We start from the raw sequence: 20828 nt of genomic DNA, 5'->3' as shown, positions 1-20828 counted from the left end.
CAGGCAACAGAATACATGTATTACCATCTGCTACTTCGAGAAGGATTCCATATCTGGGCCAAATACATATATCATATGGTGAAAAATGTAACTGAAAACTAAAACTGAAATTTAAGACAACTGTATGTGTTCTCAATAAAAGTTTATTATGGTGTGTTACAAATGACAACCCCTCATGTGCACGTGGCAAAGTTGAGGATACTTATCGTAATTTTTTCTCTTATACTATTAGAACGCACAACAAAAACCAAGAATAAATTGTTCAATAATATATTTAAAGTTGAAAAACTACAAATTGTTAATACCCATGTAGCCTGGGGTGATAATTGGCTTCTAGTTGTACTGAGAATACGTTAAGTGTATTTTCAATTTAATCCATAAACATATAAAAAGAAACTATAAAAAGAAATTATGATGTTTCCGAACGAAGAGAAAAGCTTATTCCAGTTTATTATTTTATAATGTTTACAGTCCTTCTTGGAATTTCACCCTATAATACACGCTAATAAATCTGCTAGGATTCTAATGCTTTGATAGTGGGTTTTAATCTTACAGTCGTATCTAACGAGCATGTGTATGCAACACTTTGCTCGGACATTTACAATCTTCATTAAATTCGGGCAAATAGTCTCCCTAGCAGAATTGGAATGGGGTACTGCGAGAGATTCCGAAACGTAACGAGAATATCCGTAACTCGTTGCTGCGCATAGCATATTTTCAGGAATGCGGTAACGCAACTAACTAAACACAACAACGGGACGGGACGTCTACTACCGCCATTTTGATAATGCGCAGAAAGAAAACATGTTGATTATCTTTGCAACTCAGAAGAAAGGATTGGGATAGAAAGTTAATTGTACAGTAAGTGTTTATGTATAGGTTAAGAATTGCATGTAGAAATTAGGTGTGATGTCGTGAACTCGAGTTTGCCAGCGCTAGCTGTGTGTAAATCGAGACTCGTATCACATACCTACGTGCATGCTTATATAAACGTTGTGAGATTATATCATGTGTAATTATAGCCAGATGAGTGTCATCAGATCCATAATGAGGGTTATCACTCACTGATAAGTCGGGCACAGGTTTAAACGGAAATTGTTACATGTATCAATAGATAAATTTATACAAATATTTTACATTCGAAGGCATCTTGCTTAGACCTGTCCTCCCATGAATATTTTAAATGTTTATTTATCAGTGATTTAAAGTAAATAAAATTAGATAGATAAATAAAAAATAACTATAACTAATTTTAAAAAGCCTCACCGAAATGCGAGAATAAATAGACATGCTATAACTTCTTTTTTTTTTTTTTTTTTTTATACATATAGAAATCTGAAAATGCGAATACTTAAAAAAAATAATAAAGAAATGGATGCTTGTTTGCCAAAGTGACAATGAATTTGCGTTTCCACAGTTATTAGGAGAAGAACAATTCATCACACCCTTTAAATTGATTTGTGGAGATATTGAATCAAGAATGTACAGAAATTTATGAGATTAGTTTAAATGAATGAAGATGAGTTGTTTCATGGCCATTGTTCATAAATCAATGGATTGAAAAATATACTAAAACGGGAACTGTAGAAGGTCAGGCGTGATTGTATTATTTACATTGATGATGTGTCATGTTTCTTGACAGTAGGAAAGAAAATGGCGGTAAATATAATCGATAGCAGTCGCAATTTCTTTGCCTGGCTAGTGGCTACATGGTTTTAAAGGAACCTTCACACATTACACACAGAAGAGTTCCAATAAATGTTGTTTTTCACTATAAGCATATCAAGTACTTATAGCTTACTGAAAGATTGATAAAAAAAAATATACTGAAAGGAATACATTTATCAAAGTATAAGAGAACTGTGAAACTGAAAATGTTTTCATGAAGAAATGATGGAATACAACAGTACATGTATACGTTTTTGTACTTTCATGCTTGGATAGATTTGTTTTCTCGTACTAATTTACAATGATTTAGACTGTTTCCATCGAGTTGAGTTCATGTACATCCTATTCGAAAGCAATACAGAGTTACGGAATAAAGTTCTCTGCTGAAAGGGGCATTAGTTGTGAAAGTGATGGCAGTCTGAGAATTTAACTTTTTAAATGGCATAGACAATGGGTCTATGTCTTTTTGATGCGGCATAGACCTGACCAAAATTTGACGACAAAAATAACACATATATCGAGAAAAAATAGTTATTAACAAACTTTGGGGGTTTTTTGTATTCAACTTCACACTCCATTTCCAATTCTATATTTAAGCTATTGATATTGTCCTCGTTTTCTTTTTTATTTTGCTCATCATAATCATAATCACTGTTCAGAAAATACTTTAACTGCGGAATCATACATGTCGTTTGTTTGATCTTCACCTCAAAATTATTTTTGCTAAGTCGAACGTATATTATTTTGTTTTGCAATACTTGAATATTTGGGAAATAAAGAAAAATAGGATAACTCTAGTTATATTGTTGAGGAAAATTTTAGTTTAAAAATCGATCCCAATAAAATTTATCAATGCTGATTTAAAAAAAGCACCGACATTTAAAGACATACGAATCGTATGATGAAAAATTTGTCTAGAACACTACTCATAATCTTCAAACCGCTTAGACGCTTAAGTCGTATACTCTAAAATTAACGGAGGGAAATCCAGGTCACAAAAATAGATTTCGACGATTGTAAGGGAAAATATTTATTTTAAGTGCATTATCACACACGTATCATAATTATTCTTTTGCTTCTTAGAATTTGACATAGACAATTTGGGATATCTTTTTTGCACATGGCATGGCCCGACCTCATTTTGGCATAGCCGCGGTCTATCGGTCTACCGTTAAATTCTCAGACTGATGGCAACCATTTTTTCTCAAAATTTCTTATTGGCATGGGAATATACATTAAGGAATAACAAAGCCATTTATATTGTGCAAAAACAAGAGAAACCTAATAAAACTACGTTAGATAACTGCTTTTAGTGTAAAGAAATATGGAAGGAAGAATTATTGTCTTGCAAGACAATAATTATTTAATCACCAAAATTACACATTCATGTGTCTGCTTTGAGGTTAAAAAGTTTTTAAAATGATTAAATACTGGTGTTATTACTGAAATATATGACATTGAGCAATTTTCATTGAATTAAATTTCTGGTGACTAAATGACAGCTAAAGCCCCCTTAAGTCATAAAAATATTTGCTTTTATAGATATATCACCAATTTAATGGGACATTTTGGGAATTTTATTCGATTAAGATGGCTGATACCGTAAGATGAAAATTTATGAATGATTTTATAGATAATATTGATAGATGCTTAAGTATGGTTGTCCGAAAAGTATTACTGATGAGTGTATAAAAGTCCTTAAAATGAGAGAAAGCGATAAAATACAATGATTGAATTTTTCACTTCTAACACCCCCTCCATTAATAGATTTAATGATCGTTTGTTTTACATCCCGTCGAGAATCTATTTTAGTCATATTGAGATGTATATAGAGTTATAAATGAGAAGCATTCTGGGTAACACATCCATGTCAGTAAAGCAAGGAACAACCATTACAATACCGAATGTCTGACGATGGCTTTTATATTACGAATGTTGGTACGTAGTGTAAGTATATAGATTTATATATAAAGAAAAACTAAATTAAAAGTCACGGGATAAAACGAAAGAAAAAAAAACTGTAGACGAATTTTGAATGTCTACAGAAAGTCATACTTGTCAATAATGCTAGTATTCTCGATAAAAAAAAATTAGAAGACGTAGAGAGAATCAGAAAATTTATGTAGAAAATTATAAAGCATTATATGTAAAGACTTAGATCGTTTGAACTATTTTTTTAAATGTAGGTATACATATTTATCTCATGGTTACTATATAGAGAAAATCTTATTTGTTTGTCGACCTGGGAATTTGCCATCATCATTGGTAGAATTAGGATAGAGAAAAGATGTCCGAAGTAACTCACAATTGTATCAAGCAGTTTATGGGAGTACGATGTCTTGTAACGGCCATTCAAGCTTATAATGGAAGGGTCAACAACAGGTTCATATGAAGGGTATGTACAAATTAAAATCGAGATGTTTACAAATTAAGAGTCGAGATGAGATATACAAATTGAGATGAGATGTACTTATAGAAATCGGGATGAAATGTACATTTAAATTTGAGGTTGAGATATGCAAATGCAAATTGAGGTGAGATGTATCAATTAAAATCAAGGTGTGATGTAGAATTAAAATTTTGGTGAGATGATCAAATTATTTGTGTTTGTTTATTTTACGTCCCTTTGAAATGTTTTACTCATCGAGACGTCACCAACAGTAGGTGAATTGCCACAACTTTAAAGCTTTTGGTACTCAGGGCCGTAACAGGGAAGGTTATTGTTTCCTTGCATTTTACATTTTAGTCACGGTACGAGCGGGGCTAGAACTCAAGGCCCTCTGATCACAAAACAAATGGCCATATGTTTGAACCCCGCTTGTAAAGTCCAGGAAAAATGAATGGTGCAACAGAGTCCGACTGTCTCCATTGCATCAACGGTTTAAGATCGAATGTTTTCAGAATGCACATTCCTAGTAATACGTTTTCTTTGTCTGGACTTGTCTTTGTCTGGATTTTATTTCGGCGTGTACTCGTGTACGTTGTGGTTTGATTTTTTTTTACCGGCCGCCAGGAAACGGGTGATTGTTATCGTTTTAGGAAAAACAACCATGATAAACTGCGGGTCAACATAATTGAATGCTAATATCCAAAGTCATCATTCTGAACATATTTAATCACGACTCTGATGGATATCGTGATTTCCCCCCCCCCTGCGAATCTAAATTTGAAGCCATTATATTATATAACTGGGATTGGAATACGGAATCATTTACCAGAACGATCTATGACGTGCTTTGTATACTACATTTGTTTTATATAATGAAAGCCTCTCATGCCTGTTAAATAGTGTTGATGGTTACCAAGAAGTTGCAGCCGAATTTGACGTTTGCGTCAATAAGTTTTCTTGTTTTCATTAGTATAGTAGCTACGATTTCTAACTGTCTGTCTCAGTCCCATCCACCAGTTTTAGAGTCGCGAAAGTAACTGCAAATTATGAAGTACCGGTACTTTAGGGATTAATTACCGTTCAAGTATTTACGATAAAATGACCAAAGAGAAGGACCAGACCCGTTTTTCTTTGCAGCAATAAACCCTCATGTTTGTCAAAGAGTGTATGTTAGCAGAAGATTTTTCCTTATCTCAACATGAGTATTTTTAGGGCACCTGAGTAAATTCAGGTGAGCTAATGCAATTGGTTGTAGTCCGTCGTGCGTTAACAATTGAAGATTTTTAAATTCTTCTTGATAACTACTATTTCAATTCTTTTCAAATTTGGTATGAAGCATCTTTGGGACAAGGGGGACATCAATTGTAAATTTCAGGACTCCTGCACTCCTGGGGCGGGGCAAAAACTGCCAAAAATTGACCATTTTTAAAAAATGTGTAACAAAAACTAAATGCATAGTGATGTAGAACAAGATGGCCCCTACCAAAATTGTAAATTTCATATTTCATGACCCTCGGGGTGGGGGTTCTGACCCCCGGGGTAGGAGTTCTGACCCTCGGGGTAGGGGTTCTGACCCTCGGGGTGGGGGTTCTGACCCCAGGGCGGGGTTAAACTTAGTATATAGTGTTTATGTGTTTAACACTTGAATAACATCTTTAGTCTAAATTGAAACGAAATTTTATCTGAATTGTAATTTTGATGATCCTAGGGATAGGGGTTTTGGTATCAGGGTGGGGCCAAAATAGTCAGTTATTAAATGGTTGAACAATAAGAATTTTTAATTTCTTCTTGATAACTACCATTCCAATTAAAAAAAAAAATCTTTTGTGAAGCATCTTTTGTAGAAGGGGGACATAAATTGTAAATTCCAGGACTCTTGAACAGAAAATGTTTTATAGATTTCATTGCCTTTGGGACTAGTGGTACTTTAGTGGTACAGGTGATCGACAAGGCCCGTGGGCCTCTTGTTTAAATATTGATTTCAATAAGAATTACGATAACTTCACCCTTGCTATACATATTATCCATATTTTTTGTACTTGTCTCTCAAATATGAAATGAGAAAATCTTAGAAACACAATATAAAGTGTTATTAAACGAATGGTAATATTTTTACAGCATGTAAGCATGTCATATAAAATGGTTTCATTGTCTATTTATCTCTTGTCATTTCCTATGTTTCTTAAATGATAGATGTGTTGACGAACTCCATATGTGGTTAACTCAAAATTTGAAAAACAGAAGTCAGGAATATCGATTGCTTGAATTCACAAGTCATACTGTGAAAAAAAGATTTGGATATGAGCAAACAAGAAGGAAATATTCAACCTTCATTCGGAGTGAATTTCATTTTACAGTTTACTAATTTTTTTTGCCGTTCTCCATAAGGAGTCTCCGTTTTCAGTGATAGATTTATGGGAAAAGGGGGCCCACCCACCACCTTTTTCTTCACAAATTTACATACAAGGCATTACTGGCATATGTATGTATGAATGAAAACTCCAGATTCGGCACCCAAGATGGCCGAGTATTTTGGCTAATACTTGACTCTCACATATGCCCCCCTTTTTTTACGGATTCCTGGATCCGCCACTGATTTTCCTCCAAAGAACACCGTTCTGGAGCTGGTGCGACATTGCAGCAGCCCAGACTCCTCTCATCTATGGGTTGACTGTCCAGAAACGAATATATACACACATAGCGCTATCCTTGATTAATGCATAGTTAGCAAATTGTATGATATAAGTAATTTCATTGTGGATGTATTTTCGCATCTGGTTGCAAGTACAGGGTATAACTGGAGGAATTTTAACCCGTATATCGACCGATATACAGTTCATATGATATGGTAAGTAATAGAAACATATTGTTATTTTTTTTAAATATTGATTGATTATAATTCGGTGAGGTATCGCGATATTGGAAAAATAACTCGCAAGAACAGATATCGACTTGATTGTGATCGGAGGGCAGCATCAGTTATCGTATTTCTGAACTACCTTGTGAACTTACTGCCATACTTCGCTCACGGAGTTGACATCCCGGATTTGTTTTAGGTCAAAGATCAAGGTCACATATACCCAGGTTCTGGATGTCTGTTGAGATTTAAAATGAATCTTCTGACAAAACGTTGCAATAACGTAGGGATGTCCCCTATATTTGTTTTGTTCGAAAAGGAAATGACAGCAGGATTTCTTGTCAGGGCAAGGCAATGGAGCTTGCCGATGCGTTTTCACCAAAATAGTACCGAACAAATTGTTTTGAAGTTTACATACATGGTGAAATATGGTTTCCTGATTATAATTCGCACATTTGAAGTCAATAATGCCGATATCCACATCTGTGAAGTCAGTAATGACCATATCCACATCTGTGAAGTCAATAATGCGGATGTTTACGTCTGTGCCAGTCAATAATGCCCATATCCACATTTGTGACAGTCAATGCCGATATCCACATCTGTGAAGTCAATAATGCCAATATCCACATCTGTGACAGTCAATAATACCGATATCAACGTCTGTGACAGTCAATAATGCCGATATGCACATTTGTGAAGTCAATAATGCCGATATCCACATCTGTGAAGTCAGTAATGACCATATCCACATCTGTGATGTCAATAATGCCCATATTCACATCTGTGAAGTCAATAATGCGGATGTCCACGTCTGTGCCAGTCAATAATGCCCATATCCACATTTGTGACAGTCAGTAATGCCGATATCCACATCTGTGAAGTCAATAATGCCAATATCCACATCTGTGAAGTCAATAATGCGGATATCCACGTCAGACAGTCAATAATGCCCATATTCACATCTGTGAAGTCAATAATGCCGATATCCACATCTGTGACAGTCAATAATGCCGATATCCACGTCTCTGAAGTCAATAATTAGCATATCCACATATGTGAAGTCAATAATGCCGGTATCTACATCTGTGAAGTCAATTATGCCCAAATCCACATCTGTGACAGTCAATAATGCCGATATCCACATCTGTGACAGTCAATAATGCCGATATCCACATCTGTGACAGTCAATAATGCCAATATCCACGTCTCTGAAGTCAATAATTCCAATATCCACATATGTGAAGTCAATAATGCCGATATCTACATCTGTGACGGTCAATAATGCCGATATACACATCTGTGACAGTCAATAATGCCGATATCCACGTCTGTGACAGTCAATAACGTCTATATCAACGTCTGTGAAGTCAATAATGAGGATATCCACATCTGTGACAGTCAGTAATGCCGATATCAACAATTGTTACAGTCAATGCCAATATCCACATCTGTGAAGTCAATAATGACCATATCCACATATGTGAAGTCAATAATGCGGATATTCACGTCTGTGACAGTCAATAATGCCGATATCAACATTTGTTACAGTCAATGCCAATATCCACATCTGTGAAGTCAATAATGACCATATCCAGATATGTGGTGTCAATAATGCGGATATCCACATCTGTGACAGTCAGTAATGCCGATATCAACAATTGTTACAGTTAATGCCAATATCCACATCTGTGAAGTCAATAATGCCCATATCCACATCTCTGAAGTCAAAAAAGCGGATATCCACGTCTGTGACAATCAATAATGCCCATATCCACATCTCTGAAGTAAAAAAGCGGATCCACGTCTGTGACAATCAATAATGCCCATATTCACATTTGTGAAGTCAGTAATGCCGATATCCACATCTGTGAAGTCAATAATTCCGATATCCACATCTGTGAAGTCAATAATGCCCATATTCACATCTGTGAAGTCAATAATGCGGATATCCACGTCTGTTACAGTCAATAATGTCCATATCCACGTCTGTGACAGTCAATAATGCCGATATCCACATCTGTGACAGTCAATAATGCCAATATCCACGTCGATGAAGTCAATAATGCCGAGAACTGTATTACCAGTATCCATATCTGTGACAATCTTTGATGCCTAGTATGTCCATAATTTTGTTCATGTATTTCACATGGAAATTAAATGTGTTATTTATGGGTGTTGATTTGCACTGCAGCTAAGTGTTATTATTCAATTCAGTAATGACAGAATGCAAAGACCGCGCTCATTGAACTTGATGTATCATCTGATTTCGCTGGGGGATTAGAAAAGAAATTAATGGGGGGGGGGGGGATTAAGAGAGGGAAGACAATTGAATTAGAAGAACCAACTACGGAATAATATCAAAGAATTTAACTGCAATCGCAGTCTATGATGCACCTGTTTTCTGCTGTCATGAGTGCTCCCTTTCCATCATGAGTACAAACATCGCGCACATTCAGGGAATAGATCTAAATTGTTCTGTATTCATACCTCCCGTATACAGATTGGTTGTGTGAATGTGATCAATCGAATCATACACTCCGGGAATTTCACCAATATCCACGAAGCTGTTACTGCTTAACACAGAAATTGACAAATTTTCCGTATGAGGCAACAAGAAACTCTTACTATATATATTTTTGTTGATTGTTGGTTTAATTGTTATCAACTCATTCGAATGACTGTTTTGCCTAAAAATCAATTTGATCCAAAATTGCTGCAGAATTGATAATGATTTTTTTTTTATTTATCGTAGTCGATAACTGAATCTAATTAACCGATAGACCCATTCTATCTTAAACAGGCAACGTGTCCTACCGACCTGTTCCAGAAAATCGAGTCCATATGTAGTAGCTATATATTCCTTCATTGCATGTGCTATACTGAATCAACCAATAAATGTAATCCACGTGTGTTCCAGGGTTACTTTACTATAAATGTAATCCACGTGTGTTCCAGGGTTACGTTACAATAAATGTAATCCACGTGTGTTCCAGGGTTACGTTACTATAAATGTAATCCACGTGTGTTCCAGGGTTACGTTACAATAAATGTAATCCACGTGTGTTCCCGGGTTACGTTACTATAAATGTAATCCACGTGTGTTCCAGGGTTATGTTACTATAAATGTAATCCACGTGTGTTCCAGGGTTACGTTACAATAAATGTAATCCACGTGTGTTCCAGGGTTACGTTACTATAAATGTAATCCACGTGTGTTCCAGGGTTACGTTACTATAAATGTAATCCACGTGTGTTCCAGGGTTACGTTACTATAAATGTAATCCACGTGTGTTCCAGGGTTACGTTACTATAAATGTAATCCACGTGTGTTCCAGGGTTACATTACTAGACTTTATGTAACCCACGTGTGTTCCAGGGTTACATTACTAGACTGTATATTGCATGTTCTTGGCTAACACCAAGAATTGGACATCGATTTTAAGAATAAATATGATAAACAGGGCTAAAAAAATTAAACATGCTGCCCCAGGGCTACAGCTTTAAAGGAATAATCACTAAGGTGTTGGGATAAATTTTATAAGTTTGTATTTCTCAGAGTTCACAGATATACTCACAAATAGCCTTCATCAGTCTTATCCGCCTTACTTCCTACGATTTGGAAATCCATTCAAATATGAACTTCCCCAGTGAATTGATTTTTTTCCATATCGCTTTACATTTAGATACACATTTAGTGTCTTTAAGGCGAATGCCATTTATAGTCAAAAAATATTTCTCTATATCCTAAGGTTATAGTAAAAAAATATTTCTCTATATCCTAAGATAGGTTTTGTTTTGTTTTAAGTCAAAAGAGTTCAGGGTTTGACAGTGTTAGAATTATTGACTTAGTGGTGTAACGACGAAGTGGGAGGGAAGGGGGGGGGGGGGGGGGGGGTTCGTCCTGCTGGGAAAAGTATCTTGGAAATATTCAAAAGACAAATCTTCCAACTTATGACAATACCGAAATATTATAGACAGATCTCAGTTTTTCACGGGCTATGGGGCTAGTGTACTTTCAAATTATTTTTGAATGATAATTTAGGGTAATTCAGAAATGTTTAGATGTTTATGGATTTTTTTATGACGCGAGAGAAACACTAATACAGGATGGAGAAAAAACAACAACCTACTATCACATTTTCAAATAGCTTTGAAATGTTACTATATTGGAATAAGGCTTTCTTTGATTTTGATCCTCGAACATGTATTGATTGATTGATTGACTGAATATTGTTTAACGTCCCTCTCGAGAATATTTCACTCATATGGAGACGTCAGTGCCATTGCCGGTGAAGGGCTGCAAAATTTAGGCCTATGCTCGGCGCTTATGAACCTTGAGCAGGGAGGGATCTTTATCGTGCCACACCTGTTGTGACATGGGACCTCGTTTTTTGCATGAATGTACACACGCTATTATATACATGAATGTACACACGCTATTATATACATGAATGTACACACGCTATTATATACATGAATGTACACACGCTATTATATACATGAATGTACACACGCTATTATATACATGAATGTACACACGCTATTATATACATGAATGTACACACGCTATTATATACATGAATGTACACACGCTATTATATACATGAATGTACACACGCTATTATATACATGAATGTACACACGCTATTATATACATGAATGTACACACGCTATTATATTTAGAATGTACACACGCTATTATATACATGAATGTACACACGCTATTATATACATGAATGTACACACGCTATTATATACATGAATGTACACACGCTATTATATACATGAATGTACACACGCTATTATATACATGAATGTACACACGCTATTATATACATGAATGTACACACGCTATTATATACATGAATGTACACACGCTATTATATTTAAATTCCTGTGTAATTGTAGTGATTCACTGTAAGAAATGTCGTGAATATGACTACAGAAGGAGCCAGATTCATGAAAATGATAGTTGTATGTTTAAGGAAGGGAGGACACATACAAGTAGTGAAAATGATGAATGAATTGGAGAAATTAGTCTAGTAACAAATGCCTCTTCGTGATTTCATGGGCATACAAGTTGTAGGCCACAGCGAATACTAATCCAATATTGCGAAGAGAATTAGTAGGATTCATATAGCATTTATTTTTATCCGCTCTTAAGACTGATGTTTATATATATGGTAGAAAAAAAAGCGGATATTGTTAACAGAACAGTTTTTGTTGCATATGCAGTACATTTCGGAATGTTTTCAATAAGAAAATCAGAAGACCCTCCCCCCTTTTAGGCCTTGTTCATAGACTCACCGGGCCCCTTACCCCCCCCCCCCTCCCCCCCCCCCTGGTCTGCATATGCAGACATATTTTAAACCTTGTACTTTCGTTTTAATGCTTGAAACAATTTGTTCCATTGCTACCTGTTTTGCATGATGGGTTTAATATAATTTTTGAATGTTAATTTAGTTCTGAATGAGAAATGATTTGAAGAATGTTCATAATGCTAACTATCTGATAAAATTTGTGACGAAGGTAAGAATAGTAATGATAACTAAAATGTTTGAATCAAAAAAAATTATTTTTGATGATGATACCCACTAAACAAAAGAAAAAAAAAATATTTGCAGGGAAATAACAAGGAACAATGTCACTTTTTCTGGATCATTTTTAGATGGAGAACTAAGATTGTTATAGAAGTTTCTGTCTAAATGGCATTTTGGTTTGATTGTATATATATAGTGCCTTAATTCTTTCAGTGGATGTTCAGCGTGAAAAATGACAGACCCGAAAGTACCAGGAAAAGCGATCCCCGCCCTACCCAAGATCAAGCGGCAGAGTAACAAAGGTATGATCCCCGCCCTGCCCAAGATCGAGTGGCAGAGTAACAAAGGTATGATCCCCGCCCTGCCCAAGATCGAGCGGCAGAGCAACAAAGGTATGGTCCCCGCCCTGCCCAAGATCAAGTGGCAGAGAAGAAGGTAAAATATCCCCCTCCCCCGCCCTGAAGTTGACCATTATAACGATGTAATGTACCTCCTTAACAATATTCTTCTGAACACCTTTTTTAAGTTTAACGAAATATACAAATGTCCTCTGCATGCCCAATCTAATTAAAATAAAATGTTAAATCCGCCCACATACTGTGAGCGGATCTTATTTAATTTTAATTAGATTGCTGCATGCACACCGAGTTAACTCGGAATCAGAGCCAAATATTTTCGTATTTCAGAGCTAGTTTGTCACACACCCCATCAATCAATTTATATCCAAATTATCTCTAAAGATGAGAAAATTCTTGGCTTTGTAACTTAGTTTTACAGGTTCGGTGTGCTCAGAAAAATTGCAACAAAATCTTTGTTTAAAATGTATACAGCGGACCGATATCAATAAAATCCCAACCCTGTAACATTTTCAGTCCCTTCTATGTACAGGTAGATATTTACATTTCTAATGTTTTTGCTTTTGGTATCTCTACAAATTATAATGATAGCCATTTTCTCTGGAATACGATGCAGTTGTCAACAATGCGCGTATGAATCTTGGTGTATAGGACGTCTATTTTAATGGCTGAGAATTCCAACAAAAATGAAAGTAGAATGTAAATATAAAAAATAAATTTCAGTTTTGAAAATACATGAGAGTATGAACTGCAGCACTTTCACGCCAGTACACTTTTCATGGAGAGCGTTAGGACTCGCTTCATTAAGTATGCTGGCGTGAAGCCTCGCAGTTCCTATTCTCAGGTACATTGTATTTTCAAAACTTAAATAAAACTTCTACTGCCGAAGTACTTGTAGCGCTTCAACATGTTCGTAGAGATCTTTTGCTTCTGCTTTAAGGTGGCCTGCGTAACGTGGACAGCAATAGCAGAGATGCCAAGGAAGTGACGTTGACAATAGAACGCTCTAGTCTTGACCTGACATACAACTCTCCATGGCGACCCAAAGCAATCCAGATGGTGGTCAACAAGGAATTAGATTCTCAATACAGGTAGGACACGGTCACACTCAGTGAAGCATGATACGGAAACAAAAAAATCTATCTTAGTAGTAAGTTTTGTGTTTATGTAAATGGCCACTGGTTATCAACTAGTGTAAGGTGTAATTAGAGTACTTCTATTGAATTTACTGACCACGCATAAACTATACAATTCATGTAACTAATAATACGGTTATAATGTAACTCACACAATATAGATCATTTCAGGTATAATGCAACTCCACTGCAGGAATAATATAACCCAATATCGCTGTGATTCAGCGTAGTATTGAAATAATGGAGCTCAGGATAGGTACAGGGTGTCCCAAAACATGCGTTACACTTTTAATCAACTATAACGTTATCAAAACAAAAGCAATTACAAAGATATTTTGTCAACATCTAGTGTATTTTAAAATATAAATTTTATTTGACAAAATTTCGGGAAATTCTGTTAAATAGTCAGTTAATTATGACGTCATCCCATTTTCAAGATGGAACCTTCATGTGAACAGCTGGCAGAAATTGTCAAACTTTACTATGAGTGTAAATCTGCTACTTTAGTCATTAGAACCATGAGAAAACAACATCCTGGAATAAAAGTGCTCAACAGAATGCTAATTTACAGACTTGTGAGGAAGTTTGAATTTAAAGGCACCACAAATGACACAAGACGCAATTCTGGTATTGGGAGACCAAGGAGTGCCCGTACCAAAGAGAACATTGATGCCATTGATAGAGTTATTACTGAAACTCCACAAAATCAGTTGGACGGGTATTGCATGAACTGAATGGCACCGTTAGCAAATCTAGTATTCATAGAATGCTCAAATTTGATTTAAAATTGATTCCATACAAGATAAGTGTGATGCAGCATTTAAAAGAGACAGACATTAGAAGTCCTTTAGAGTTTGCCCATTGCATTTTAAGTAGAGCCGACTCTGAAAATTTTACAGATGCCATATGGTTTTCCGATGAGGCCCACTTCCATCTTAATAATGTTGTCAATAAACAGAATTTTAGATTCTGGGGTTCGGCGAAACCCAATTTTTATGTGGAAAAACCTCTTCACTGTGAGAAAGTTACTGTATGGGCTGCATTAAATTCAAGCGGAATAATTGGCCCTTTTTCTTCGAAGACACCGAAGGCGATGCAGTGACGGTAAATTCTGAACGATACTTAAAGTTAATAAAATCAAAATTTCTACCAGCTCTTAGACGAAAAGTTATAAATTTCGATAATGTGTGGTTTCAACAGGACGGTGCTACGCCACACACTGCAGGTTATGTTCTTCAGTGGCTTGACAACACGTTTGGTGATCAATACATTTCTTATCGTACTGCAAATGTTTGGCCACCGCACTCCCCCGATCTGAACCCCCTTGATTTCTTCTTGCGGGGTTATCTAAAACACAGAGTGTACTCTCCTTCCCCACAAACAACAAAAGACTTAAAAACAGCAATTACACGAGAAATAAGATCAATCCCCGTTGATACATGTAAAGCTGTGGTAAAAAACTTCAGAAATCGTGTTCAAATAATGTTAAAGACAAAGGGACGTCATTTGGAACATATGTTGTAAAATGACATATATTATTCCGAAGAAAGTTTTTGTTGATTAACAAGGAAGCTGTGACAAATGTATGCATCGACAAAAAATTTAAATCCTTTTTGATATATGTTGTAAATTTCATAATTGTAACTTAAGGTATTAAAATTTTATAACAGTTTAAAAGTGTAACATATGTTTTGGATCACCCTGTATAATCTAGATGTGACGCAATAGGACGTTAATCTGAGCTCTGCGGATAGAATTGATCTTTATTTACCCAGGATAATCTAGTTTAATCCAACAGTAATCTATATCAATAGGACGTTAATCTGAGCTCTGCGGATAGAATTGATCTTTATTTACCCAGGATAATCTAGTTTAATCCAACAGTAATCTATATCAATAGGATGTTAATCTGAGCTCTGTGGATAGAATTGATCTTTATTTACCCAGGATAATCTAGTTTAATCCAACAGTAATCTATATCAATAGGATGTTAATCTGAGCTCTGCGGATAGAATTGATCTTTATTTACCCAGGATAATCTAGTTTAATCCAACAGTAATCTATATCAATAGGATGTTAATCTGAGCTCTGTGGATAGAATTGATCTTTATTTACCCAGGATAATCTAGTTTAATCCAACAGTAATCTATATCAATAGGATGTTAATCTGAGCTCTGCGGATAGAATTGATCTTTATTTACCCAGGATAATCTAGTTTAATCCAACAGTAATCTATATCAATAGGATGTTAATCTGAGCTCTGTGGATAGAATTGATCTTTATTTACCCAGGATAATCTAGTTTAATCCAACAGTAATCTATATCAATAGGATGTTAATCTGAGCTCTGTGGATAGAATTGATCTTTATTTACCCAGGATAATCTAGTTTAATCCAACAGTAATCTATATCAATAGGATGTTAATCTGAGCTCTGCGGATAGAATTGATCTTTATTTACCCAGGATAATCTAGTTTAATCCAACAGTAATCTATATCAATAGGATGTTAATCTGAGCTCTGTGGATAGAATTGATCTTTATTTACCCAGGATAATCTAGTTTAATACAACAGTAATCTATATCAATAGATATATATTCACCAAACTCAACACAGTAAACCACGCTTTTAACGAATTCACGCGTATTGCGAAGCGATATTCATACCCCATACGAGAGGAAAATAAGGAAAAGTATATTGGATATATCACTGACCCTGGAGGTTCGCTTTAATCGTGATTTACTGTACAGGTAATTTCTAGCTCAATGCAGGATAATTTTAACCCAACGCGTATAAATTAAATTGATTCTAATGCAGGTACAAGCTAGGTAGCTCGATACAGGTATATATAGACACAATCTAGCTCAATATTGTATAACCTAGTTAAACACAGGTAGGGTCGATTAATCATACTGGTAAATTCTAACTCCAGCAGGTTTGATTTTCTTCAATATGTATACACTTATAAATCGATCTGAATACAAACTCAATACAAGTACATTATAGACTAATTAGGTAAGTATATATATATATATATATATATATATATATAAATATATATATATATATGCAGTCTTGCTCAATACGGGTATGTTGATAAGCTCTGTAGAAACCGCTAATGAATTTTAATATAATTTATTTCTCTCAGTTGAAAATTACAAAATAGAGAACATATAAACAAGAACAATCAAATACAAAAATTTTGCGCAAACAGAGCAGAGAAGACTGTGTTTATATATACATGTATTAAAAGTATCAAATTTCATAACAGTTGATTAGCCAGGAGGGTAGACCCTTAATGATACAAACTACATTAAGAGGCGCAGTTGTAACGCTTAATGATACAAGTTATCGCATTAATACAGGTACACGTATAAGCTGTTCAGGTCACTACTCAGTACAGCTACAATCCAGGTCAATGTTTACTTATGTTCAGTAAGGTTACAATCGTTTTCCTGCGTTTTGTAGGGAGAAGAAGGCGGCGATGAAGGAGGAGGGCCGGCCGGCTAGGGAGCTCCAGGACCACTTCGCTTTTATTTTAGTGAAAGATCCATCAGTCATGACTAAAATTGCACAGGAAGGCGTCAAGACCAAAGCCATAGCATTCAACGCTTTAGGTCGGCATTTTCTGGCATTTATCATTCCACGTCCTTTACTCTTTCTTTTTGATCATAAAAAGTGGAACGTATATCATTATTCATTGTACAGTTTATCTACTGTGGAATCATCATTGTTCGTGGGGGATTAATGTTCGTGGATTTCGTGGGTCACTCTTACCCACGAATTTACGTGTCCTTTTTTAAAAACGAAGTAGAGTTATCTTTCCTAGTGACATCGTATCGCTTACCCACGAAATTACGTCCCCACGAACCAGCAAAAGTTTGCTTACCCACGAACATTGGCCGCCACGAATTAAAATGATTCCACAGTATATCCTGATAAATGTTGGGCTTTATGAAAAGAAAATCTTTATTATAATCTGTGCGTACGGATGTTTTGTTGATTTATATCAGAAGCAGACGTCATACTGTTTGTAGGGAACAGTAAGCTTGGGATTTACGTGTGTAAACACGCAGACGTTCAGCTGAAGCTTGCAGAGTCCTGGAGAGTCAACCGGTGTCATCTCATTGTATGCAAGGTAAGTAACCGTGTCATGATTAGTCATATTCAAGCATCAACAGGTACTGTAGAGTCAAGTTTGTTCAAACCATGGCCACAGGAGTAGGTTGGGTCTGCAATAGAGTATAAAAGTTTTACTTGAAGATATATAGGAAGAATATTTTTAAAAAATTCTCGGGATCAGTAGGGCCATGGTTAATCATATTTGTATGCAAGAATTCTCAGGTAGTGCATATTTCAGTTTTTTAGCTCACCTGAGCTGAAGGCTCAAGTGAGCTTTTCTGATAAAAATTTGTCCGTTGTCTGTCATCTTCGTAAACTTTTAACATTTTCATCTTCTCAAGAACCACTGGGCCAATTCCAACCAAACATGCCACAAAGCATCCTAGGGTGAAGGGCTTTCAAGTTTTTTTTTCAAATGAAGAGCCATGTCGCTTTCAAAGGGGAGATAATCACAAAAATAGGGTGGGGTCATTTAAAAATCTTCTTCTCAAGAACCACTGGGCCAGCAAATATGAGATTTACATGAAAGCTTCCTTATATAGTGCAAATTCAAGTTTGTTCAAATCATGACCCCCGGGGGTTGGATGGGGCCACAATAGGGGATCAAAGTTTTACATACAAATATATAGGATAAATCTTTAAAAATCTTCTTCTCAAGAACCACTGTGCCAGAAAAGCTGAGATTTACCTGAAAGCTTCCTGACATAATGCAGATTCAAGTTTGTTAAAATCCACAGGGGCTAAGCCCGTTTTGGGCCCGAACTCTGTGATACCATAAATATAGAAAGGGGTCTAACTCTGACACAGATAAAAAAAAACTAACCACTCGCTTCAAATGCCTAAAATATCTTAAACTAGGTAAGCTATGTGTAATTTGTCGTTTTCCTTGCATAGATTAATGTTTTAACTACTTGCATGCCAAATTTCAAGTCACTGGTTCTTAAAATAACAAAGATATACGTCATCGCTCTCTCGATTTCACTTGTTTATTTTTACTTGGACATTAACCGGTCCAGGTCACGGAGTCGTTTCTCGCTTATGACAGCAGCGAAATTCAGACTAGTATGGAAGATTTCGGACCTGTCAATTAAAATTTCCCATCAATTATACGCTACTTCCTTCCTCATATTTTAATAATGTTCTTCGTGTAGACGTTACACGACTTATTTTTCCTCAGCCGCATCAACTGTTGACAAGATCTGCCATTTTAATGAATACACTAAATACCCTTAATGTCTAAAATTTTAAAGAAGGTGAAAATGGGTAATAATAATCTAAAGGAAATAGAATAAACAAAAACAAAAAATTAAAAAAGCCAAGAAATGATGTTCAATTTCCTTCTCTAAGTGCAATATCACAAGAATAATGTTTTGATCAGTTTTTAAGGTATTTGAGATTTTAAGTCTATCGGGTATTTAGTGCATTCATTAAAACGGCAGCTCTTGTCAACAGTTGATGCGGCTGAGGAAAAATAAGTCGTGTAACGTCTACACGAAGAACATTATTAAAATATGAGGAAGTAAGTAGCGTATAATTGATGGGAAATTTTAATTGACAAGTCCGAAATCTTCCATACTAGTCTGAATTTCGCTGCTGTCATAGGCGAGAAACGACTCCGTGACCTGGACCGGTAAATGTCCTAGTAAAAATAAACAAGTGAAATCGAGAGAACGATGACGTATATCTTTGTTATTTTAAGAACCAGTGATTTGAAATTTGGCATGCAAGTAGTTAAAACATTAATCTATGCAAGGAAAACGACAAACTATGCATAGCTTACCTAGTTTAAGATATTTTAGGCATTTGAAGCGAGTGGTTAGTTTTTTTTTTATCTGTGTCAGAGTTAGACCCCTTTCTATATTTATGGTATCACAGAGTTCGGGCCCAAAACGGGATTAGCCCCTGTGTTAAAATCATGGCCCCTGGGGGTATGATGGGGCCACAATAGGGGATCAAAGTTTTACATACAAATATAAAGGAAAATCTTCTTCTCAAGAAGCACTGAGCCAGAAAAGCTGAGATTTACATGAAAGCTTCCTGACATAATGCAGATTCAAGTTTGTTCAAATCATGGCCCCCGGGGGTTGGATGGGGCCACAATAGGGGATCAAAGTTTTACATGCAAATATATAGAAAAAATCTTCTTCTCAAGAAGCACTGAGCCAGAAAAGCTGAGATTTACATGAAAGCTTCCTGACATAATGCAGATTCAAGTTTGTTCAAATCATGGCCCCCGGGGGTCGGATGGGGCCACAATAGGGGATCAAAGTTTTACATGCAAATATATAGGAAAAATCTTTAAAAATCATCTTCTTAAAAAACACTGGGCCAGAAAAGCTGAAATTTATATGAAGGCTTCCTGATATAGTGCAGATTCAAGTTTGTTAAAATCATGGCCCCCGGGGTTTGGATAGAGCCACAATAGGAGATCAAAGTTTTACATACAATTATAAGGAAAATCTTTAAAAATCTTCTTCTCAAGAACCACTGAGCCAGAAAAACTGATATTTACATGAAAGCTTTCTGACATATTTCAGTTTGTTAAAATCATGGCCCCCAGGGGAGGATGGGGTCACAGGGGGGGGGGGGGGGCGGTATCAAAGTTTTGCATACAAATGTATAGGGAAATTTTTTAAATATGAGCCAAGTGACTCAGGTGAGCGGTGTGGCCCTTGGGCCTCTTGTTTAAAATTGGGGGAGTGGGGTGGATGGGGCCACGATTGGGTTATGAAAATTTACATGGAAATATATGTATATGA

The 20828-nt window shown here is 35.9% G+C and overlaps 1 protein-coding gene across 2 annotated transcripts in view; it reads left to right on the top strand.

The window, feature by feature from the left end:
* Positions 1 to 592: 592 nt before the first annotated feature.
* Positions 593 to 20828, top strand: part of LOC125679598 (uncharacterized) — a 35086-nt gene continuing 14850 nt past the window's right edge. The window contains exons 1-5 of one of the 2 annotated variants that reach the window (XM_048918908.2): positions 593 to 861; positions 12671 to 12759; positions 13754 to 13904; positions 17416 to 17564; positions 17985 to 18085. In XM_048918908.2, coding sequence (XP_048774865.2) covers positions 12690 to 12759; positions 13754 to 13904; positions 17416 to 17564; positions 17985 to 18085 — 471 coding nt within the window. In that variant the 5' untranslated portion in view covers positions 593 to 861; positions 12671 to 12689. The remainder of the gene's footprint in view (positions 862 to 12670; positions 12760 to 13753; positions 13905 to 17415; positions 17565 to 17984; positions 18086 to 20828) is intronic. The other variant, XM_048918909.2, reaches the window with a different exon arrangement.

Source organism: Ostrea edulis, chromosome 2 (genome assembly GCF_947568905.1).
Source record: "Ostrea edulis chromosome 2, xbOstEdul1.1, whole genome shotgun sequence".
NCBI classification, from domain to species: domain Eukaryota; kingdom Metazoa; phylum Mollusca; class Bivalvia; order Ostreida; family Ostreidae; genus Ostrea; species Ostrea edulis.
The sequence above is the reverse complement of the archived record's forward strand: the minus strand, read 5'-3'. Positions and strand labels throughout refer to the sequence as shown.